The 24,650-nt window shown below is 49.8% G+C and overlaps 5 protein-coding genes across 5 annotated transcripts; 2 read left to right on the top strand and 3 right to left on the bottom strand.

Annotated features, from left to right (window-relative positions):
* Positions 1 to 11,505: 11,505 nt before the first annotated feature.
* Positions 11,506 to 12,673, bottom strand: UCRPA7_6788 (putative hsc70 cochaperone protein; the record flags this gene model as incomplete). Its single annotated transcript, XM_007919324.1, has 3 exons — positions 11,506 to 11,563; positions 11,615 to 12,591; positions 12,671 to 12,673. 3 exons carry the CDS (start codon positions 12,671 to 12,673, stop codon positions 11,506 to 11,508), a joined length of 1,038 nt encoding a protein of 345 aa, XP_007917515.1.
* A 1,210-nt stretch (positions 12,674 to 13,883) lies between these two features.
* On the top strand, positions 13,884 to 14,915 carry UCRPA7_6789 (putative ring finger domain-containing protein; the record flags this gene model as incomplete). The annotated part of the gene is made up of 2 exons (XM_007919325.1): positions 13,884 to 13,943; positions 13,998 to 14,915. 2 exons carry the CDS (start codon positions 13,884 to 13,886, stop codon positions 14,913 to 14,915), a joined length of 978 nt encoding a protein of 325 aa, XP_007917516.1.
* Positions 14,916 to 15,180: 265 nt separating this feature from the next.
* On the bottom strand, positions 15,181 to 16,808 carry UCRPA7_6790 (putative galactokinase protein; the record flags this gene model as incomplete). Its single annotated transcript, XM_007919326.1, has 2 exons — positions 15,181 to 16,126; positions 16,177 to 16,808. 2 exons carry the CDS (start codon positions 16,806 to 16,808, stop codon positions 15,181 to 15,183), a joined length of 1,578 nt encoding a protein of 525 aa, XP_007917517.1.
* A 3,810-nt stretch (positions 16,809 to 20,618) lies between these two features.
* On the top strand, positions 20,619 to 21,170 carry UCRPA7_6791 (putative gcn5-related n-acetyltransferase protein; the record flags this gene model as incomplete). The annotated part of the gene is made up of 1 exon (XM_007919327.1): positions 20,619 to 21,170. The coding sequence occupies one exon, from the start codon at positions 20,619 to 20,621 to the stop codon at positions 21,168 to 21,170; it is 552 nt and encodes a 183-aa protein (XP_007917518.1).
* A 1,539-nt stretch (positions 21,171 to 22,709) lies between these two features.
* On the bottom strand, positions 22,710 to 24,586 carry UCRPA7_6792 (putative flavin-binding monooxygenase-like protein; the record flags this gene model as incomplete). The annotated part of the gene is made up of 2 exons (XM_007919328.1): positions 22,710 to 23,959; positions 24,034 to 24,586. The coding sequence occupies 2 exons, from the start codon at positions 24,584 to 24,586 to the stop codon at positions 22,710 to 22,712; spliced, it is 1,803 nt and encodes a 600-aa protein (XP_007917519.1).
* Positions 24,587 to 24,650: the final 64 nt, after the last annotated feature.

The raw sequence follows: 24,650 nt of genomic DNA on the forward strand, positions 1-24,650 counted from the left end.
TTCGCTCTGTACGATGTTAGTCCTCTGCAGAACACATTGATGTTCTGTGGACAAATCAAACATGTGATAGAGGCAGCGGAGATTCATGTCAAAAGCGCCGAGAAAAACCCATGCAACAGGCGGCCTAGATAGCGCTCCGCTAAGGCGCTGCTATATTCTAGTCCGGGGCGTTTTCAGCGGCATTCTTGCTCACCTGCGGCGCGCGTGCTCTCATCACACTGCCTTGCCTACATGATCTTTACCCGTTCGAGCAACGTGCCCCCTTTGAATGCGGAGAGAAAAGAGACGAGGAGAGACAGAGACACAGATTTACGCGGAGTCCGTGGGATAAGCGAACTTCTTGCCGACACACCCTCGAATTTCTTCCCCCAGTCATGCAGAGTGTTTGCTGCTCCTGCTGTTGCGTCAAATGCGTCCTCGTGGCACCTCTCTCTTCCGCCAATGGTACCACTCTCTCACAACGATTTCACTCTCCACGCCCAGCGAAAGCATAACCTCAATCTGCGGCATCGCCATGAAGCCTCCCGTGATACTTTTGGCGCTCTTGACGCTTTTATTCTACTCAGAGGCTGTCATTGGCGTAGAGTCTCCGTCATTAAAATGGAAGTTTGGAAAGCAACACCGTTCGGGGTGCGCAAGGCTGGGAGCAGTGGCATCTCTAAGCGCACGCTGCAGTCAAATCGGCATCGACGTGCTCAAACGTGGTGGAAACGCTGCTGATGCTGTAATTCCCTTTTGTCGAAGCCGCTTTCAACTACGCAGGCCGCTGACAAAACTTTTCAGATGATTGCGACTGAGTTTTGCGTTGGAGTCATTGGTAAATCGGCCAACTTTTACCTACGCTGGCTTCGCTATGTGCTCACTATGTGCAGGAATGTCATTAACTGGCCTGGGCGGCGGCGGATTTGCACTCGTTCGTGACTCTCATGGCTCGTATGAAAATATCGACTTCAGAGAGACGGCTCCGGGAGCGGCATTTCAGGACATGTATAACGGAAATGAGGAAGCATCTCTTGTGGGGGGTCTGGCAAGGTATAACTTCTTGGAGACCAAAAATTGTTGGCTGTATAGCTAATAACGTCAGCGGCATTCCGGGGGCCTTAAGAGGACTCGAGTACTTGCATCAGACATATGCCAAACTTCCATGGGCAGAGCTCATTGCCCCTTCCGTCAAACTCGCTCGGAATGGGTTTCCGATGAGCGAAGACCTCATGACCAACATCAGAGCCATAGATGACGCATCGTTCCTAGTCGATGATCCGGCCTGGGCTGTTGATTTTGCCCCAGACGGCATTCCACTCTCAGCCGGCGATAAAATAACCAGGAAGCGGTACGCAAAGCTGCTCGAAGATATCGCAGTACATGGTGCCGACATATTTTATACCGGCCAAATTGCAAATTCGACTATTAGGGCTCTGAAAGCTTCCGGTGGTATCATGACAATGGAAGATCTTCGAGATTACACCGTCACCTTTCGAGAGCCACTAACAATAGCTTACCGGGATTATAAAATAACTTCATGCGGAGCGCCATCTAGTGGCGCTGTTGTTCTGAGTGTCTTGAAGACGATTGAAGGCTACAACGGGATTGGCGAGACGGAATTGAAAAATATTTCCACTCATTGCCTTGACGAAGCCATCAGATTTGGATTTGGAGCTGTGAGTTTTAGCGTTGCTCGGAAGATCATTGCCTGCCACTAACATAAGGACCACCCGTTCATAAAGAGAACGGAACTGGCAGATCCTTCTTTCTACGAGAACATCACTGATTTTGAGGAATCAATGATCAGTGAGGCGACAGCCGCGAAAATTCGGTCCAGGATTTCAGATCTGACGACATTGCCAGTGAGCGCCTATGATCCCAATGGCATCGAGATTTACGAGACACCGGGCACCTCCCATGTTGTCACGGCCGACTCGTTTGGCATGACCATTTCCCTCACGAGAACCATCAACTTAGGATTTGGCTCGCGCCTTATTGTTCCAGAGACCGGCCTCATCATGAACAACGAAATGAACGACTTCTCAATTCCTGGATCATCAAACAGCTTTGGATTCATCCCTTCTCCCGTCAACTACGTCGCTCCCAAAAAGAGACCGCAGTCATCCATGTCCCCGACTATTGTCGAGTACATAGCTAACAACACCCTTTATTACGCTCTTGGAGGAGCCGGAGGGTCTCATATTGTTACCAGTATTATTCAATGCCTCTATAATGTACTAGATCGCAACAAGGATCTCCCAGAGGCTTTAGAAGAGCCTAGATTCCACGATCAGCTTGTGCCAAATGTCATCAGCTTTGAATATCCATTCGACAACGAAACTACGGCATTCATGATCCAGAAGGGCCATAACGCGACCTGGGAATCTCGGTCAAGCGACATCCAAGCTTTGCGTAGGCTTCCGAATGGCACTTTTGAGGCAGCTGCAGAACCAGGCTTGAAGGACTCGGGGGGGTATTCCATCTAATGCCTGAAGGTTGTTATCGGGCTCCATGGTGTAGCCATGAGAGTACCCCTGGCTGTGGTGGCAAAGATAGCCCAGTCTATTTTTCTTTCAGCTTGATGAAGCTCAAACTGCGGACAGAACTTAACCAGAACTGAACTTAGGATACTGTTGCGAAAGGTTAGAAAAAATAAGCAAGATTTTAAACGATTTGTGGATGTCTTATTGAGCGGTGACAAGAGCGGTGTGACTTAAGAGCGAAAGCGAACAACGAAAGCCTTTTCTTTTGTGCTCAGAAATGAAGTATGCCTGCCCGACTACTTAGACTGACCCGTTACACCTCACCTGGCGGAACTCCTCAGTCAGAAGACACCAATGAAAATCGGTGATAACCACTTTGGAGTGGCTCGGGAATACGCCGAGGAAACAAGACGGAAAGGGGGGACACTAATGCCGCATACTGACCATGATAGATACTTGGCTGTGCATTCCGTGCTGCCGATAAGCCAACCGTTATCATCGTCGGTTTCATGCTATCTATGTAACAAAGCTAATCTCAATATAGTATCTTACTCATATAGACGTCCCAGTGTTAGAGGCTGTATGTCACCAGCCTTTGCCAGTGCAATTCTTCCGGCCATGCTTGTGCCACCGATTTGTACCTTGAAACGTGCCAGCAGCCTTGCTCTGCTATCAACGTCTACCGTGCCGCCGTCAGACGGTAGCTTAAGGTATGGATTGTGATAAGTTAAGGCCATCACCGGGTCAAACAGGTCTAGTACCTCGATTTTGGGTGTCAAAAGGATGCCGATGGTGCCCATCACCGCTAGGACGATCGACGAAATAGCCAGAATATATAAAGCACTATATTTAGGTGGAGGATCAGTAACATTAGTATATTCTCTTTTATTTTTGTCAATAGTTTTAAATTAATAAAGATATTATATTATGATGGGTCAACTGTAGACTTGGCGCGCATGTGTGCTCGTCTCCACGACCTCGTTCGAAGAGAGTGGAAATATCTCACTGCAGCTGCAGGCTGCTGACACCCGAGACCTTCAGTCCATATCGCCTATCACGAAGGAGGCAGTAAGGCGCCCAAATCCGCGTTATTAGACGTATCGGGAGAGTTGCAGAGCATAGAGGGACCGGAATGGTTTGACCTATCATTCTCTGACTCCATGTCTTCGACTCTTCCCTTGTTCTGAGTTTTCACAACGCATTAGCCAGGTCCAGGGACTACATGAGGTTATATGAGATATCTACCTTTGAGGACAGCTCCATCCGTTTTGAAGCCAGAATAATGTCTTTCGTCTCGGCTCATCCCCGTATGGCTCATTGACGGCCACCAAAGAAGTTACATTGTTACACGGGAAATGGCCCTGTGTGAATTCGCGTAAGGAGTGGGAGAGTCACCCCCTCTCTGACTTATTTTCGCTTCTACTTATACTACAACAGATTGAGATATTTTTCATTCTTACTCCCTTTTGTGGCCTCTTTTCTACTGTGCGGTTGTGGTTGTAGGAGCCAATGGTAGGACCACTCCTCCATTTCAGTACCCATCCTGGGCACCCGATGAGACATTTCTGAGATCACAGCTGAGCAAGGACCATTACGCAAACGTCAAATCTCTCACTTCATTTCAAAAAGAAGAAAGCAAGCCTTCATCAAGATGGATGTCCCAGACACTCCCAAACAAGCCGTCGCGACCAGGATATGCCAGATTCGCGACGAACGCTCGATTATGATCCTTATTTGAAGCCATCCGCAGTCAGAAACTGCTAATCTGGTAACAGTCGCCCCTGAACAGTGATGCAGGTTATGAAAGAGTTGCCCTTATGAGACACAGATGGAACGAATTGACCTTGAACACGGGAAACAACGTTGTTTGCCAATCAACGCGCTATGTACGGTGGCTATAGAGGATCCACAACTGAAGCATCAAGAAATCAGAGCAAATCATTTAATTGTGCGACGAAATAGTCATGCGTCTATTGGCAGACCCATTTTCCACTTCCTCAACTGCAATCATCGGGCGACAGGAACTCTCAGTCACTTTGATGCCCGAATTCATATGCCGAAGAATAGCGTTGTAAGCAAGCCAAGTCGAGGGGCGTTCTGGGCATCGTGCCTATTGTGTAGCAGAGTTGATGTAAAAGCTGGCTTATCGTGAGGTGCAGCCAATAGCAAGTGAGATCGTAATGGGGTATTCGGGGTAGCCTGCCTTGGCCCGGCGGTCTTGGGCTCGATGGTGTAGGAAATAAGGCCGTTGGATGCTTGCCAAGTCGTCCTCCACAACCACCCCAATTCTTCACCATGGGGTCGGGAAGAGGCCTCTCCGTAAGTGGCGTTACCTTACAAGGACCTCAATGCTGTCATGGATAATTGAGGGGCACCGGGGAATCCTTACTCTTGATGTAGATGTATAAAAGCCTATCTATGATCCATACGGTAGCACTATAGCACTCTATGTAAACCACTCTATTGGCGCTATCAGACTTCTTGTCAGTACTGAATAGCATTCATATGCGACCATTGTGACCACGATGGCTGAAAAGTCAGACAAGGAGCATCTTGGTGGGCTATCTGAGGATGAAAAAGTCGGCGGTGTTCACTTTGAGCGTGCTCAGCAGCTCGCCGATCTACCTGACCCTGATGCGGGCTTGTCGGAGGAAGAGCGAGCAGCCCTTGTATGTTCCAACTTATCTGGTTCGTGTAGAACATGTGTTAACTCGGCGAGTGATAGGACCGGAAGCTTATGTGGAAAGTGGATATATGGTTAATTCCCTGGCTATCTCTGCTGTAAGGCTTGAGTATGCGTTAGATTTTCTATTAAGCTGACAAGTCAAGTTATCTATTATCGTTTCTCGACCGAACAAATATCGGTAATGCTCGCCTCGCTGGCATGGAAACGAACTTGAACATGTCCGGGACCGACTACAATATGTCATTGACCATATTCTTTATCAGCTATGCTATAGCAGAACCAATCACGAATACCCTACTAAAACGCCTTACTCCGCGAATATTCTTCACTGGTATTATTATTATATGGGGGTTAATAATGACATTAATGGGGCTAGTAACGAACTTCTCCGGACTCCTCGCAGCGCGCTGGTTTCTTGGCATTGCAGAGGCTGGGCTTTTTCCAGGTATATATCTCACGAATGCCGAAATCAATTGCGAAGCTAAATCATGTGATAGGTGTAAATTACTACCTCTCATGTTGGTACAAGTCATCTGAGATTGGCGTACGAGCCGCAGTGTTCTTTTCTGCCGCGGCCCTGGCTGGGTCTTTTGGTGGCCTCCTCGCAGCTGCGATTGCAAAGATGGACGGTCTCGGCGACAAACCTGGATGGGCCTGGATCTTTATCATCGAGGGCCTGGCAACAATATTTGTCGGTGTCTTTTGCTGGTGGATGGTGTTTGACTGGCCAGAGACCGCCCGCTTCCTTTCCGAGGACGATCGTATTCGGGTGCAACGTCGACTAATAATGGACCGACAAGGTCGTACGGCCGAGGACTTTGACAAAAGGCACATATACGAGGCACTCAAGGATTGGAAGACTTACGTCTACATGATCATCTACATGGGCTGTCTCGTCCCTCTGTATGCATTTTCGTTGTTTCTTCCCACAATTCTTCGTGGGATGGGCTACGTTGGAACTCGCGCCCAATTACTCAGCGTTCCGCCATACGCAGTGGCCGCTGTTTGCACAATCTCTGTCGGATTTCTGGCTGATCGCACTCGGTGGAGAGGTTACTGTAACATGGGAACGGTAATTATCGGAATCGTGGGCTTCGTTATGCTCATTGCTACGGCTAATCCGAGGGTCCAATACGCCGGAACATTTCTTGGTGCGATGGGAATTTATCCCACCATTGCTAACACGTTGTCCTGGGTCGTCAATAATACTGAAGGGTCTCTCAAGCGAGCTGTCGTACTCGGCATGGTGGTAGGCTGGGGCAATCTGAACGGCGTCGTATCCTCAAACATATATCTCGTGCGAGAACAACCTCGCTTTTGGTCAGGTCATGGTGTAGTACTCGCATATCAGTTCCTGTTTTTGCTGGGAGGTTCAATATTCATGCATTTTGCCCTCCTCTGGGAGAATAAAAGGCGCAGGGATGGAAAGCTAGACAACGACTGGGCAGCCATGACTGATGAGCAGAGATGGATTCGCGGTGATAAGCGTCCAGATTTTGTGTATACGCTGTAACACACACCCGTCAGGCGATCATCGTTCAATCAGAAACAAAACAGACTCATAAGGATATCTTAAGAAGACTAGCGCACTTGGTACTTTAAGAATTGGATGATGCATTAAGTGTTCTCACAGCTCAGAGATATCATTCAGTTCCCTCAATGTCACTGCTTGTGTACGTAAAAGCGTAAGCCAATCCTTGGGACATCGGAATCCGGGATCAGATCTATGATCTCCCCCTCGACTTTCCACTTGGTGTTAGTTCTTTCTCCGATCACATCCCATAACTTCTGAAAAGTCTCTGGGTTATGATGATATCGACCTAGACCAAGCTCTGTGTGTTCCGCATGGTCTTTTGGCTGAGGGTTGCCGACTTGTCTTCCTAGTAATACCGCCTTTCTGGCATCAGGCTTGAAGAACTTCACCACTCGTTCTCCGAGCTTGACTTGATCATCCCACCCGAACAGATGAAAGAAACTAGCTGCATGTATGATATCGACGGTTCCATTGAGCGCATCGAGAGCGGTGTCTGATGTGTCCAACATATTGCCGGTGAAAAACTGGCCTTCAAAATTGTCGCGATCCCGGAACAGTTCATAGCCTAGATCAATGAACTCCTGCCTTAAATCGGCACCTCTGAGGTTATTAGAAGGGGCTCCATCGAATGCTAACTGGCGTAAAACTTGACCGAAACAGCATCCCGCATCCAAAAAGATGTCACCATTGCCTAAACGTTCAAGCACCTCCGAATAGTATGGGGTCGCTGTTAAGTAAAGGTCAAGGAATCTCCAGCGACCAATGCAAGCATAAGGGAAGACCGCGTAAGCTTTCTCGCGCTTCGGTTTGATTGAAGTCAGCAAGCTATTTCAACTAAGTGCTGCATAACCCGGAAGGAGAGGTCAGAGAACTCACAACCTCACGAACATGTTCTTCGATTTGACTTTGTGGAACGCCGCTGTAAGATTCGAGCAGTCGCCATGCTTTCTGAAGATTCTCCTTGTCACCTGGCAAATCTTTCTGGTAACGCCAGACTTTATAATCCGTCACTTCACGATCAGTCCGCTCAGCGTCACTCATCTTCTGCTGTGACTAGGTGGACGTTCTACTTTTAGATGAAGTTTGTTGATGAAATGCGGATGGCAATACAATGATATCAGTTTGATCTCGGCGGAGAAGTCCTGATTGATTAGTGACGTGCTCAGTTACCGCCGAGTCGGCTCCGAGTCAAAACAGCCCACCTTCCTGTTTCTGCCCAAGCCCTGCGTGTGGACAAGTTTGTTAATTTTCACGATGGAGGCTGCGAACTTTGAAATGAAGCGTACTTGCCCCCGGGAACTCTATCCAAGTCACTGCTTGCGAGTCCTTTAGCATTCTTCATGACATTGTATAGATTCTACACTAGACAGCACGACTCAACACGACTAGACGGGATATGTCACTTCAGATGAAGTGTTATCTTGTAACGCATACACAGAGTGAGAAAAAAATCAATCCTTAAATTTAAAAAGATCCGAGTGTTTCGATAAAAACCGCTATAACTTGAAGCCTCCAGTTCTGGTTTGAAAAAGCCCACCTGGATCTAATGAATCACGCACACTTTCAGCAAATTCCTTCGTCCCTGGCCTCAGTCTCCCCCAATAATCCTCTCTAAAATATGCATCGTTCATGAAGAGCGGTCGATATGCATCCGGGAGAGTTCCTTCTGCTACGAAGCCGTCAACCAAGTCTTTCATCCCAGAGTATAGCTCAACCATGGTTGTGTCAACAGTACTATCGTCAAGCTGAGAGAAATAGGAGTAGTCAAATTCGAAAATGATTCGGTCAGTGCTGTCATCCAGGTCGTATAAATCTCCGCCTTTCTCCTTTGCGATTCGCGTCATGTTCTTTGGAATCGGCTGTAAAGCCATCGAAGCGATAATTCCTGGAACACCCGCTCTTGCGGCAGAGGTGGTATACCAATGATCGTAGTATGTTCCCATGACTCTAGCGCCATCTGCGACGGAGGGCAGTGGCGTTGTTTCGGTTGCAATAGTGTATACAACACCGTGTAATACGGCCCAGTCGTTGAACTTTAAGAGGTCAGCATAAGACCGTGTTTCGCAGTTGTTGACACCAGGACCAATAGCTAGGAATTCATCGAATACTCCGGCTGGTGGTGACGATCCGTCATAGAAGAGGAACAGTATCCAGATATCGAGCAAATTGAGGACTGTCAATTCTGCGGTAGCAATGATCCCAGCTTTTGGGTCATCATAATTTTCAGTAAAATTTCGAACAGCCGCAAGGATCTGGTCAGTCTTGTCACCGCTGAAGACCAGATTTCCACCCCATACCTGTCTTCCGGTTAGAATTATGCCGCAAAGTGGTATGTAGACATACTTGTCCTATAGGGTATGCTTGCAACACATAGCGAGTTACGATCCCGAATGCACTGCCTCCTCCTTTGATGACTGCTAGTATATCAGGATTCGACGTCGCTGAAGCAGTGACGATCGTTCCGTTTGGTAGCACCATCTCAGCTTCAACAATGCTATTGGCAGCCCAGCCATATTGGGTACTCAGGAAGCTCAATCCGCCTTGATTTCGTGAGCCAATCGGGCTTGTAAGGAAGCGGATAGTTATCATACCTCCGACTAAGTAACCTCCCACTCCGACGTTGCCAATGCGGCCCCCGACAACAGTGACGCCAGTGCCATCTAGAGCAGTGTGCACATCTTCCCATCGATTTCCCGGCCCAACAGCAACAGTGTTGGTCCCTTCGTCAAATATAACTTCGGTCAGTCCACTTGTGGAGATCAAAGGTCCACCCTGGACACTGGCAAAGTAGTTATTGGGGTTGTGACCGCCAGATTTGACCGCAAATGTCTCATTATTTGTTTGGAGGATCTTGAAAATTTCAGAGAGCTCCTCAGCATTCGAAGGCACGAGTATACATCCTGGCTTTAAGTGTGTACAACTCAATGACCTACATATCATAAGAACTATGTTTGTCTACATCTCTTGAAGCATCTTACTGACCAGTATTTGCTCTGCTCTTGGGTGTAGAGGATCTCTAAGGGTCTAAGTATCTCGATGTTGGTGGAAGAAGAGATTTGACTACATGTGATAGATTCTGCGAGAGCTCCCTTGAAGTTGGCAATGAATAAAAGCGTTAGAATGGGAAAGATAGTTAAGAGACGCATTTTGACACGCAGATGTACAAGTACACTGCGATGAGGTCACGTCCTCTTTCAACCGGGAAACTGGGACCTGTTGAGGTATACTGAAGACTACATTGGTAGCACAGGGCTGAAACTTATACAAGACCAATATCGACTGTACCTGTCCTGTTCACTCGTATAGAGCGGGCCGCTGCCTTACATCCCCGCATGTTGCAGTGGGCTCCCGAGGCATTGATGCGGTGGAACACGAGTTAGACGAGATAAGGCCATGTGAAATGGCGAAGTAGTATCCCAAATAGGAGAGACACCGATGCTGCAACCGGACGCTAATTTGACGACTGCAACACGCCAATCACAAGGTGCATTCGGAAACCCGTTGGTGGCGCCAGCTAAGAGGCGATGCCATGGTCAGAGCACCTTGGCAGCAGGTTTGACAGCTGGTCCTGCAGCAACAACTGCCGTCTGCCCAACATAGCTTATATGCGCTCATCAGACTCTTCTAGAATCACCTGAGCAGCGATACCTGAAAAGTCTTTCTAAAGACAGGAACGAGTCATTGAGAAGAATAATGGGAATAGTAAGCTATGATCAAGCCTGTTGGAAAGAATCTTTCTACAATGGTGGCTTAATGAGGACGTCGGGCTAAAGCATAACATTTCCAACTGCCATCTTGGTAGATCTGGCGATCGGTGGGAGGGAATGTCGGAAGTTACATTCGCTTGGAGTCCGGCACACAGGCAATTGCTCCATGGCACATCCATTTGTCGATCAGCGCAACTCGTAGTCCTTTTAAGGTCATCTAACAGACCCGAATACGGCTCCCTCGGCTTGCCCCTCTCCATCCCCATTGCAACGATAATCTGGGGTCAGACACTTGAATTCACATGCTGCAATAACCGGCTTCCGTATGTGAAGAGCGAACTATATCCAGCTCTATTAAGCCTGAATTCTCTGTTAGCTTCTACCGCCAAAATACTCAGACGGTTCCACTTTAATGAACCTCTTCTTTTCCTTCAAACCCAAAGTAATCAACAAATTTTGTAAGCATGTACTGCGAATATCGCAAGCAGAAGACTTCTCAGACTATAAAGCCCCGAGAAGACGGCACTAACATGACACGACGTAAGCAATATAGCACAAGCAATACTGTTCAGAGCGAGAATAGTATATCAGGAACGGTATAAGAAACTGTGTGGGGTACACTGTAGTGTCGCATTTGAGAGAGGGATCTGCTTATAAGAGGAGCAGAAAACGGGTGACAATGAAACAGAGCTTCTTAATTGGATTATCCGGCAACATGACATCGTTCTGGAGTAAGGAAACCGGATGTAATTTCCAGTCATACGAGCTGTAGGTAGTGTTTTCTGGTACAAAGTTACCAGGCCCATTGATGACTCTACCGTATCGGGTCTTCAAGTTCCGATTGAAACATAATACATGCTCTGCTATGAACATACTTGGGCAGATAGGTAATTATGATGAGACGATGTTTTCGTTCGCCACTCATAGCTCAGGGATTGGACTGTAGCCAGTCTCTCCTTTTCAAATGATCTGTGGCCCTTTTTAAACATATCTGTCATGGACGAGAGCAGGCAATCTAAGGATACCAAATAGGGTATATTAAAGGTGACTGTGTGTATCCATGCAGTTGGGTCCGAGTAAAACCTTAGTCAGGAGAAATTCTTTCTATATCAACTATTGAGGGGGAGCTCCTGCGCCCCGACCAGCACCGCCGCCCATCAATGAACGAGCCCTGTGAGTTGTCAGTACATGTAGATGTCAGGATCTGTGCAGAAACACCTACATCTCAGCAATGTTTGGATCGGACATCAATGCTGACATATCGGGCATTCCTCCACCGCTGCCGAACTGATTGGCCATGTCGCGTAGCCGGGGGTTGCTCATGAGATTCGACATCATGTCGGGATTGCTCATGAGATTCTGCGCCATAGATGCAAACATCGGGTTGCTCATGATGGATGAGAGATCGGGCATGCCGCCGCCGCCTCCGCCAGCACCTCCACCACCAAACATACCGGCGAGGTCGTTCAGGCTCGGTGAAGCAGCACCACCTCTGGCAGCATCGGGAGCATCTGCCTCCTCTGCCTCAATCTCCTCCACCCGGCGCTTGGCTGTCTCAAAGCCCTTCTTCATTGCATCACTACCGCCATTGCCCTCGTACTCAATGCCCTTCTTGTAAGCCTCCATAGAACCCTTTGCGTCTCCGAGCGCGAACTTGGCTAGACCTAGTCTGCTCCAAGCCTTGGTATACTTGGGATCGATAGCCACTGCAGCCTCGGCATCGGCGCGGGCACTCTCGTGGTCCTTCGCAGCGCTGTATGCAGCAGCTCGGTTCGAGAGGAAAATAGCATTACCAGGGTAAAGCGCTAGCGCCTGAGTGTAGAGGTCGATTGCCTGGGGGTAGTCTTTCTGAGCCATAGCAGCATTGCCCTTGGATTTCAGGGCCTCAGCCTCCTTTTTCTGCTGATCCGAGACAGCTGCTGGTGCAGCTGAGGTACCGGCACTGGATGAGGAAGCAGGAGCTGGCTTGGAGGCAGACTTCAACTTTTCGTAGACGCCGTAGATCTTCAGTAGGTTCTGGTCGCCGATGGCTTCTGAGACAGCAGCCTTGTCGGATGGGTCGATCTTGAAGGACTCGGCGATGCAGTTGATAGCGACATCGATCGAATCTTGGTCGTCGGCTGGGAGGGTGCCGTCAGTGACAGACGTCGACAGGAAATCACAGATTGCCAGCGCAAGGCGCTGCTTTGATGTCGTGGCCTGTAGGACGGTCAGCGACTCGGGAGATCCCCGCTATGGCCTTGACCAGTGACATTGCTCTAGTATATATCAAACCTACCATGCTAATGAGGTTATTCGAGGCAGAGTGACACTGTGACTTGCAGATAGTGAGGGTTGAGGAGAGTAGAGGGAATGCAAGACCGTCGATGAGTCCGTCGTGGGGGTGCTAATTAGTTGTTGAATTTGGACCTGAAGGCAACGCACATGCGACGCCAGTGAGTCGGAGAAGTCAATAGAGGGGTCCAGAATCACCGCCCACTAGCCACGTCAAGCCACAATCGGAGGTCCCGGAGCTGGATTGATGCTGTGGCTCAACCTCAACAGTGCCGAAACTGATGTCACCCAAAGTACTCTAGGTAAGTAGCCTCGGATTACCAGCACCTCGGAGCTGGCTGCTTCCTTGACCCAGACACACTCAAATATACTGCATGATTAATTTGTGATATCACCTCGAGTTCAGATCCTGAACGGTCACTTTATCGTCTTGGGTCATTGCAAGAAGTCCCACTGCACAGACGAGGCTTTGCCTCATTGCTGCGTTGTCGTCTTACCCTACCTCCGGTGCGCGTTTACCTCCTCCACTACGAAGCTCCCCCACCTCGCGGCAGGCGCAAGCTTCTATCGCGAAGATGGCATCTCAACAAGATGAGCCTCCGCCGACGGGCAATCCTACGATCAATAGAGACAACCTCCTCTTGTCCAACGAATCTCCCTCCTCAGAGCCCACTGCTCCGTCAAACGATGATGCAGCATCTGTCCCCCGCCTTCAACGACAACAGACCGATCCAAATCTCCGTAACTGCTTCATCTGCCTTCAGACATCCGCGGAGACTCCCGATGCCACCTGGGTGAACCCCTGTCCCTGTACTCTCGAAGCGCACGAGGACTGTCTATTGCGATGGGTGTCTGAGACCGAGGCGTCCAGCAATCGCGCCAAAGGCTTGCGCTGTCCAGCTTGCAATGCCCGTATCAAGGTTATCGAACCGTACGACCCCTTTGTGCGCTTCCGCGAAAGATTACACAGGGCGTATAGCAGGACTACGCCCGCCGTTCTGCTCTCCATCGTTGCAACATGCGGCATGGCTGGATCGAGTTGGTATGGGCTGATGGCGGCATCGGTGTTTGCTGGACCGGACTCTGCCATGCGCTGGCTTGGACTGGGACGAGCGATCATGGAGCGGCACTGGATCCGCATTCCGTGGTGGAGATGGCGGACTGGCTGGGAGGTCGGCTTCAAGTTCTGGTTACTGCACTTCATTGCGCCGGCTTTGATGCTTAACAAAGCTCTTCCTTCGCTGGGTAGTCTGTTCTTCGTCCCAGCCTCCTTCTTGGTAAGTCGACTCACCTACACTAGTCCTATATCGCGGTTACTAATTCTCTACTAGTATGGAGCTACACTTGTTGCGCGTGATGAGATGCCTACCTGGCCACCGTCACCGGCTTGGGCGATCACATTGATGCCTTATGTCAGCTTGACATATTCGAGTGTCTATTACGAGTTCTTCGGCACATTCGAAAAGCGTCTCAACCGCGCGCTCAGAGGCAGAACCCAGGTTGCCGAGGAGCCGCCAGCGGCGCCCCAACCACAAGCAGGCGAGCCAGCAGAGAGACTGCCCGATGATGAAGAAGAAGGGGTTGGCGCAGCTCTCTTTAGGCTCGGGAATGCTGTATTAAACCTGTTTGGTGGTGAAGATGAAGTTGTGCTCGAGGCAGAGGTGAGGCTTGGGGCGCACGAGGAAGAGCAGCTAGCAGAGGAGCTGCAAGAAATGATAGAGGATGACCCAGAGGCCATTGTCATGATCGAGGAAGCTCTAGAAGAGGCAGCTAATGAGCAAGCCGAACACGTAGCACAGCATCAAGAAGAGGAGGGGGATGATGCAGCTCCGGCACCAGTCATTCGAATACAACGCAACGAGGATCGACCAGCTGCTCAAGATGAACCAGCTCAAGATCCACCCGCCGAGGAGAACCGGCCGAATACTACCTTGACTGATATCGTCAACGGTACTGTTACCGCGCTTCTCTTCCCTGCCATCTCTTTTGGCGTCGGCGAGCTGTTGCGACTGGGCTTGCCTCGTGGCTGGGTCACTCGTGCTGTTGAAAGTGGCGCCAGACGATCGCCAAACGGCTTGCTTCAGGAGCGCTGGGGTCGAAGTCTCGTGGGCGGATGCCTGTTTGTCGTGCTGAAGGATGCTCTCAATTTGTACACCAAATACAGACGAGTGGAGGTTCGCAAGCACAGGCATGTCAAGAATGTCGAGAGACGCAGAGGCGGACAGGGCGGAACTGCCGCTCCATCATGATGATAACCGAGTACAAGATTAACGGTACCATTCGGTTCCCTGTTTAGCGATTCAGGACAGCCACGAGAAAATGGCATGTATTATATGTATAGATGGTAGAACATCTCTTCAAACGGCATGGCCGGCGTTGTCATGAAATTAGCCAATGAATATTCAAGACGGGTGACGATGAACCCCTTTTTGGTCGATACGAGCAAACACATCTACTTGCTTGTGATTAGAGCATGTACAGAGTTGCCGTTGACCCCTAACCATTCGACTCAGATTAAGCCACTCTGAGCTTCCCTCCTCTATACACTGCGCTACCACTTCCCGGTAACGTCTGGACCACTGCACCAGCCCTCTGTTCCTCTGTAAGATCGAGCTTCGAGTAGTACTCCTTCTCCCAAGCCTCCCTCACCGCTTCGACCTTATCCGCCGGGACCAAATGTACGCTGCAGCCTCCCCAGCCCGCGCCGGTCACGCGGCTACCGTAACTACCCACCCGGCGCGCAATCTCGCACAGAGTGTCAATCTCCTTGCAGCTGTTCTCGTACAGCTCGCAGCACGAGTCCTGCGTCTCGTTGAGCAGCGCGCCCAGCTTCTTGTTGTACTCTGTTGTGTCGGTGCCGTCCTCCGCGGGCCGCTGCGCCGGGTCCTCGAGCAGGTCCATGAATTGCAGCACGCGCAGCGCCTCGGCGAAGACGTGGTACGCGCGCTGCTGCAGCTTGAAACGCTCGGCGCGCACGGGGACACGCGAGGTGAACTGAGCGTGCAGCTCGTCTGTCGAGATGCCCAGCACGGCGGCGATCTCCTCACGGGTGTAGCCCTCCTTCTTAGTGAATGTGGATGTGGTCAGCTCGAGGAGAGCCTTGAGCTGATCCTGGATAGCGAGGGCCTTGGCACCCTGGTGCTCCTGAAGGGCGAAGTAGACCTCGTGGAAACCGTGAAGACTGAATCCCAGCGGGCCAGGATCAGCTGGTAGGATGGTGCCTGGCGGGTTGAGGACGGCATTCAGGTAGGCGGCCGCTAGACTGCACTCAACTACTCGCAAATTGTACTGGACGGGAGCCGTGACTTGCTTGTCCGCGACGACGAAGGACTGGGCAATCAGGAAGCAAAGCTCCGGGTTTGTCTTGGGGAAGAAGACTGGCCTGGCATAGAGCTTCGGTGTGAAAGAGACGAAGAGGGCAGAACCTCGCTCGGAGAACACTGAGGCTGACTGATCCATTCTGTGGCGTATTAGCGATCCTTCTTGCCATAACTTTCAACAAATACTTACCCTCCAGAGTTGACACCCACGGCTCTCTCACTAACAATAGCTAGCTCAGTCAACTCAGTCTTGTCCACCGTCTCCTCGCCGTTCGCAATCATGACAGCTAGAGCGCTGGTGCTCGTGAACGCAGCGCTGGAACTGAGACCACCTCCAGCCGGCACTGTGCCGTCCATCAGAATCTGCATGCTCTTGGGCTTGAAGTCGGCGCCATGCTTCTTGCGCAACAGCTCGAGCGCGCCCCTCAAGCCTGATTTGAAGTAGTTTGTCCACTCGTGTATGCTCGAGTCGATCTCGACTGCGTTGTACGGAATATCGAATTCGTGCGCAGGGAATTTCTGGTCCTGCACGTTCGCAATCTGGATCTTATAGGTGTCGGCACTGCTTGGGGTCAGGTCGGTGGACACGGCGATGATGACGTCGGCCGTGATGGCCATGGGCAGCACCGAGTACAGCGAGTAGTCAATGTGCTCGCCGATGATGTTCACTCGGCCAGGCGACCGCGCAACGAAGTCGGCGGCGTGTCCGAAGCGGCCCTCGAACTTGGACAGGAGGTTCTCCCATCGCTTTGTCTGGGCTGGCAGCGCATCTTCCGTGTAGATCTGGTCGAGCGCTGTCGCGAAAGGCACTGGTCCGGCCATGACGTGCAGGTTGTGTCGGTAGCTTCTGCGACCGCCGGTGCGCTCTTATTCCCAGGATTGCCTGCCCCTTGGGCTCTATATCTATGCTCGAACAGAGGATCTTGGAGATCGCTTCAGGGCTTGTGAAGCCTAGACTAACACTTGCTCCCCCACAATCGACAGTTGACTGCTTGCCCCGCACCAGGAGATCGATCGCAATGTGGAGTGTTGTTTTACTGTAAATGCTTGCGCCAAAGCTCGTCTGTGTTGATCCCTGACTCACTGGTATTCTTGAAGTCGTCGCGACGTTATATCTCTCTGCGTACGAAGAGAGGAGAGGAAACACGAGAGCACAGAAGATCTTGCTCGTCTGCAGACACAGAATGATGTGACAGCCGTCGCTATCCTTCGAACAGCTAGCTAGCTAAGCAGTAAGGTGCTTTAGGTCTTGTGCCGCTAACGTTACCCCGGCGGAACCGCCGAAAATCAGGCCGTGACGCAAGTGCGGAGACTGTCGCGTGGAGCTCCTGGCTTAGCAGCACGTCGCTTGTCGGATCTCGGGGCCGCGGCTGTCTTGGACTCTTGGCCAAGTCGAGACTTTGCGCGGGTGTAGGAAGCCCATAACGTGATCGTCTGCGATTACTGGGTGCTTAGCTCGGGTCAAAGAATCGGTGCAGTTGGTGCGCATTCCAGAAGATTTCCATGGCGTCGAATTTGAGAGCCTAGGTAGCATAATTAGGGAATAGGGACCTGGTGGCGTCAAACCACCTGCAGGATGTTAATCGATAATCGGACTGAAATCTCCCGATGCCCGAGAACGAGGACACTCAGAGACCACGCTTTCCATAGCTACCTAACTATTCCAAAGCTCAACTCAACTCCATCACGAATCTGGATGGCTTCTACCACGCATTTGCCAGGCCACAATGAAGTGACGAGGTTGGGAGCATGCATAGAGTCTCTCGAGCACTCATCAGGGCACCAAAAACGTTTGTATTCACGGGAATTATTTTCACTAATCCGTGACAGAAATTGTGTCTTTCTAAAATCTATAAACATCATGATAGCCTCTTGCGACTCCCTGGTGACTTGTTTATCGCGATGACTCCTACTTCCAGTAACACAACATTGAATAAAATCTACACTATTCACCAGACTTAGTCATAACGAGCCAAACACAAACATTTTAGAGCACGTATATAAATGCCGATGTCTTCTGCTGGACAGGTTCTATGTAATCTAAGCTCGGCAGGTCCAAATCAAATTATCGTGAATACCGTAAAGCGCAGATTCGCCATGCTGGCTACCCAGACTCATGCTCTGCCTGAACGTGAGAGGGCCACAAATCTTCAACCAGGTTCTCTGTATATTGCAGTCACCATTCGAGCGCAACAAGCGCTACAATACAGGAGTGCTGAAGGAAATTCGGCCTCTCAGGCAGTAATCCGAGATCGTTTACAAGACAATCTGGAGGACGTTCTCTATTGCGACCTATACATCCACAATCCCGAGCAGACAAGTGATGTTCACACAACTAGTACTCTTTACCGTTATCCTGCTCAAAAGGGACAATCCGAATCCGGATTTGGAGCAGATACGATCCGTAATATCCAAAACATTACTAACTTAGACCATCATGTTTGCTTAGTCCGCGTGATGGACTTTTCAAAGGGCATGATTGTTCCATTAGACAAGATCATCGTCGATGCAAGACTTTCCCATAGAGTGGAGTCCCCAGTTGAGTGGTGCTTCAAGATGCTAGAGCTTGTCGAAAGGGAGGTTCGGTCATACTGTCACATTCCTGGCGAGGAGGGAGAGGGCAAGACGATTGATATTGACGACGTTCGTCAAGAAGTGCTTCAGTTCTCGCGACTCAATTTGGAGAGTGCTTTGAGAGCTGAAAAGCCTCGACCCCTCCTGAACCTGTGGACGCGAGCTTGGGTGCTACCCGCGATGGAGATCGTAGCTCTGTCTAGAACACCATCCATAGAGTTCATCTAAGACCACATACAGTGATAGAGCTGAACAGTTAGTTGTTATGCTTATTGCAGAGAATTGAGAAACAATTAGCGTCAAGTTGAATGAGTGGAAATCGGTGATTCTCTAACTCCCATGCATGCAGAGCCGAGACTCTGCAAGCTCTTCAAAGTATCAATCAGTTAGATAGAGAATCTTATTTTCGCGGAAATGATTTAATCGAACGCCTCAGCAGACCCGCATGTTTCTTCCATCTCTATTTCCAGCCCATGTATTATAAGTGGCGTGTCCGATTCGAAGGAAGATGAAAAATGCCCATCCCCAAACACCGTTGCTGGCCAATTGATGAATGACAGCGGCATAATACAGTTGTCCAAAAAGTGCTATTGAGCCACCTCTTCACGTCACAATTCACTTACGTGACGAATCTCATTTGTTGGCAGTATTTTCAGCATGGCTTTTGCCTTGCAGATCAACTATAAATTGATTTCGCACCTCAGCAGTAAAGGTTAAATGAAGATGGTTACACCTGCATCTTTGTATACTACACTATCCTCTTACTAGCTAGTAGCTTACGACAGAGACCTCTGCCTCTATCCTGAAAGCCAAGTCTTTTGCAATCCTCCAATCTAAATAGATCGTTTCTCAGCCTCTCGCGACTTTCGCAACCAGCACCACATGATTACGGACAATCAACTCGAGCCATGCTGCTTGTACGTAGTGGTTGGCAAGCTCGAGAAAGGGAAGGCAGATTGGTTGCGAAAGTCCCATGCGCAGGGAACCCATGATACAATTGATGACCAAGGCTGCCTGGACGACAATTTAGATGGCTTTTTCTACGATTTATATATCCACTTTCGTGAGGGGCTCGGTACAGTCTACCGTATTTCATTAAACGAACGCCCCCAGTTGATGGAGCGGAAGATCGGAGGCAAGCAACTGAAAACTGAGGGCACTGCTAAGTTCGAGATATACCCCAACTTTGTGGGCATAGAGAGAGTGGCACATATAGTTGGAATGGTGAAAATCTTTCATCTTTCCCACGCTGCTCGGCACCTGGTTCAGAGAGCTCTCGTGGCAAAGCGTCTTCCATTTGACGTGACTTATTGCGATCTTGTTCCTAGCATCAAGAATTGGACGCTGGGACTCGTGAATAATATCGATGAACTTCTTCATCAACAGTATTTCGTGCCCAAAGATGGAGAAAAGATCAACTTTCCGCTCCTACACAGCGCCATCATGGGTTTCGCCCTAGAAAACGAAGCCAAGAGTGTCAGAGGTGATAATTGTTGCCCAATTCTTGATATGGGTCGTGAACGCCACAGCCCTAATAAGAATGGTTCCCGCGCTTTTTTCAGATAGAGACATAATGCTTTTGACAGCGATGAGGTTGGAATTAATTGTGTCTCAATCTAATAAATTAGACAAGGAGATAGAGTAGTGCGTTTAATCAGTATCGTTTTTATTTTGAGGATTGCGAGAACCCTGTAATGTTCTACCATTCAGTTTAGCCCAAGCGCCCTAGCAAGTCAAAGTTAGGGCGTAAAATTCTCTGAGCTATAACGGTTGCCTCAATTCTCATTAATGCCTATTTTTAGCTTAACGACCTTCCCACGAACGTTAGACAAAGTCACGCTCTTCAAAGACATACCGGTATCCCGTCACCGACATCCCGTCAATTGCGCGCGCCCTCCGTGATACAATCAATTGCTTCGGATTTACAGATGCTGAGTAGACAAAGCAGACGGAATATAAAGGCAGCAAGACCCAGAAGTCTGGGACAAGGGTTGCGCGTCTTGACGTTGACATCCCACTGAACATCGCAAGTAGTCCCACGCATCAAAAGCAGTCAAAATGACCACCACCAGCAACCTTAACTTCCGCCTGGCAAAAGTAGACGATGTCGACAAGATTGTGACTCTTATCAATGAGGCCTTTCGCGACGACAACACCACGCAGGTGTTTCTAGACGCCGATCACGCCCGCGTCGACGTTGCCGACACGGCAACAATGAAGGCTGGGATTGCCCAGCCTGACCGCAAAGTCTTTGTCGCGACAGATTCAACCGGCGACATTGTCGGCCACTGTTCCGTGCGCCAACTCCCGGACAATGTCGGATGGCTCGGCTTGCTGGCCGTGAATGTTCATTCCAAGAACCGTGGTCTGGGCAGTCAGGTACTCAAACACGCTGAGAACTACGCTCGCCGTGAGCTTGGCGATAAGAGGATGGAGTTCGATGTCGTGTGCACGCGCGCTGAGCTAATTGCGTGGTACACGAATCGTGGGTATACGCCTACAGGAAAGACGACGCCATTTCCGTATGATCACCATAAGGATTGGCAGGGGGTTTTGAGGGACGACTTATACTTTGTCACCTTCGGAAAGGATCTTACCGCTGAAGCGTAACTGGATGACTCTCAATCATGATAGAGTCTAGATTAGAGGATAGAACGTTCGTAGAACCTGAACAGAATAAAGTGATTTCGGAAAATGGTTCGATATTTTCGGTGCAATTGTCAACTCGTCATACTGAGTTCTTGAGATTCAAAGTCCTGTCGTCTGCACATCTATGGCATCACTAGTAACCTCGTTCTCAGTCAGAGAAGTCTGCAAAATGCTGATTCGCTAAAAAGAGAACCACCCCTTTTGATTTATCTTGGACTGTCTTATGCAAGTTATGAAAGTAATTATCCTTGATCTGGTTATTGATAGAGATGTCTGGCTTAAGATGTCTTGATACAATAGTAGATGATCGCCAATAATAGGCTTAGCGTGACAATTGCATAAATCATGCTCGAGGATTGTTTTACGTGACTGTGTCTTAGTATCAAGTCATTTTTTGCTGGGCTCTACTGTGTGCCAGAAAGGAAGGCGATTAGACTATTGGGTAACCTCAGATCCATATTGTGGTTCATGCCAACACTCCCCTATTGCAGCCCCACCCCTCTTGTGTCAAACGTCACATTGTTGATCTCTCGTCTTGCTGATTGGTTCTGGGCTATGAGACAAGTGGTACTGGTGTTATAAATATACAGGTGTCCCCCCTCTCGATGTGGCATGTCTGCTCTCCTTCGCCTCAAAGAACATTAGCTTTTTTTACTAGAGAAGAAGCCATCCACAGACCAGTCGACAACAATACATTACATTATCGTTCAATTGAAAATATCAAAATGGGAAACTGCGACTGCTCATCCTCCGGAACTTGCAACTGTGGCTCTAGCTGTACTTGCTCTAATTGTCCTGTATGTCATCAATTCTAGATACGCTTGGCTCTTCTGACACGGAGTAGCACAAATGAAATGGAAGCGCATCGGCAAGGGTTAGAAGCGGAACTTATTCAACTAAAATGTCTCTACCGTGGAAAATAAGAAGCTTTGGACATCACTGTTTCGCGCTGTTTAAGATCATTGCGCAGTGCGGACCTGTATGTAACTGTCGCTGAAGCAACAGCAACCAAACCAGATTTCTTTCAGTGTCATAAGTAAGCCAACATAGCTGAATCTCGCCAAAGTCATTCATTTTAGTGTGGCTTCTTTTGCTATGGTGTGACAGACAATGTCCAGACGGAGACGTGCCTCCCGCATTAGCCGCAGGCAACTTGCGCAAACTTGCTCAACGCCAGTGTGCAAGTCCTTACCAAACACTAGAGCCCGTCTGATACTTCATGCCCATGCGAAGTTTACGTTGGTTCCAATTGAATGGCTTTTCAGTTTCAAATTGTTGGAAACCTGGATCACTATCCCCAACAGGCGCTATGACAATAAGTGTAAGTAGCTGTTGTGGTGGCATCTTCACTAAGATAGGCCTCAGTTCAGGGCCTCAACTTTTTCACAATTCTGGACATTAGGAAAACGTGTTTATAGAAATCTAACACGCACATTTCGTTCGGATTGAACGAAAGCTTCGGTCTAGCTTACACAGTTTGCTAACATATTGATGGCAGCGCTACTTCGCCGAGTAAGTTGCCAGCCCCTCTTCCAAAGCCTTGATCTGAAGGGCGAGAAACTTTCCGAAATACCTCGAAAAGGCTAGGTTGCCACCCATGAACCAAAAGCCCGGGTGGCCGCTTTGGCGCCACATTGTCCTGAACTCGCCCTCCTCATCGAAGCCCCATACGTCCCGGCACTTGTCCGCGATCTCGTCCCCGAACAAGACTCGAGTCTGTGACCTCATATTTTGATATCCTGTGGCAAAGACAACCTCGTCAGCTTGCAGCAGCGATCCGTCCGCCAAGACAATCCCCTCAGGTGTCACTTCGACGATCTCCTGTCCGGACTTGACCTTGATCTTGCCCTCGACGATAAGTTGACTTGCACCGACGTCGATATAGTATCCACCTCCTCGCTGGTAGTACTTATAGAACAGCCCGGCACCGTCGGGACCGATGTCGAGCCCGAAGCCCGCCTTCTTCAAGCCTTCAAGAATATCTCGATCATGCTCGTTGGATAGCTGAGTGACCTGCACTTGTAGCGCCTTGTGTAGGGCTGTGGGGATGCTCCAGAGTATAAGATCTGCGTCATCGACAGGAATCTGAGCTTGGGCAGCCTCGGAGTATAGACCGGCGAGAGCGATGTCAGAAATGGCCTTCGAACTGACAACGCATGTAGAGGTGCGCTGCACTATAGTCACATCATACCCATTCTCGTAAAAGTCTTGAGCAATATCATGGCCCGAGTTGCATGAACCAACGACGATGGCGCGTCTTCCATTAGCGTTCGGCTGCGCACCTGGGTGCTCCGAGCTGTGGCAGAGGCGGCCTCTGAAGGTATCCACGCCTTTGATCGCAGGCATGTTCTTCTTGCCCGAATGTCCTGTAGCCTGAATGATGTGGCGCGGGTGGAAAGTTCTCTTCTCCACGCCGTCGCCAGTCTGCCGCTCAACCGTGACATCCCACTGTTTCTTGGAAGTATCCCATGACAAGGACGTGATCTGTGTTTTCGTCCACACGTTGAGTTCTAGGAGCTTGACGTACGCTTCGAAGAAGTCGGCCAGCTTGTCTTTCGGGGTGAAGATGGGCCAGTGCGCCGGGAACTCCATGTACGGCAAGTGGTCGAACCAGATGGGATCGTGCAGCACGAGCTGGCGATAGCGTTGCCGCCAGTTGTCTCCCACGCGATCCTCGCGGTCGATAACAAGAGTTGGGACGTTGAGCATTTTGAGACGAGCAGCCGATGTGAGACCACCCTGTCCGGCACCTGCGGATTTGCCAATCAGCTACCACAATTGATGGACCGCTGAGCATCTCTCCTATATTTATGGATCAACTCACCTAGTATAAGTACAGCCGGTTCACTTTCTTCGAAGTTTGCATCTGAAGTTCGCTGCTCTAGCCAGTTCTTCATCTCACGTCCACCACCATGGCTGGCTCCAAAAGGTCTACGAGGACCTAATGGTTCCTCGAAGCCCTTCAGCTCGCTGAGAGCGGTATACAACGCAATGATCTTCCAAGCACCGTTCTCGTAGATCATCCTGGCAATGCCCCGACCGGTGCCAACATCGGTGTCAACCTTGAGGAAGACTAGGATGCATTTGGACTTTCCGTGGGCGTCAAGCTGGGAGATACTCGGTACCCGACAAGGGGTAGAGTCGTCTAGAGAGATGCTCTGTAGCTTGCCACCGTTGGTGACTAAAAAGTCTGCGATTTTGCTGTGGCCCTTCAGTGTTCTAAGATCCCAAGACAGGGCGAGATGATCGCGCCAGTAGCCATTCTCGGAAAACAGGCCGGCTACAGCACCATACTCTCCTATTGACAAGCGTTCATTGAAAACCTTCACCAGGTCCTTTGCAACTTGTTTCGCGTCCACGGAGTCTGGAAACGCCATTGCAGGGAACTCGGCAGGGGGTATATTCACGGAACCAGACTCCATGCGACCATCATGAGGTAGC

The sequence above is a fragment of the Phaeoacremonium minimum genome, assembly GCF_000392275.1.
Source record: "Phaeoacremonium minimum UCRPA7 unplaced genomic scaffold PA7_03_scaffold_496, whole genome shotgun sequence".
In the NCBI taxonomy this organism is placed as follows: Eukaryota; Fungi; Ascomycota; class Sordariomycetes; order Togniniales; family Togniniaceae; genus Phaeoacremonium; species Phaeoacremonium minimum.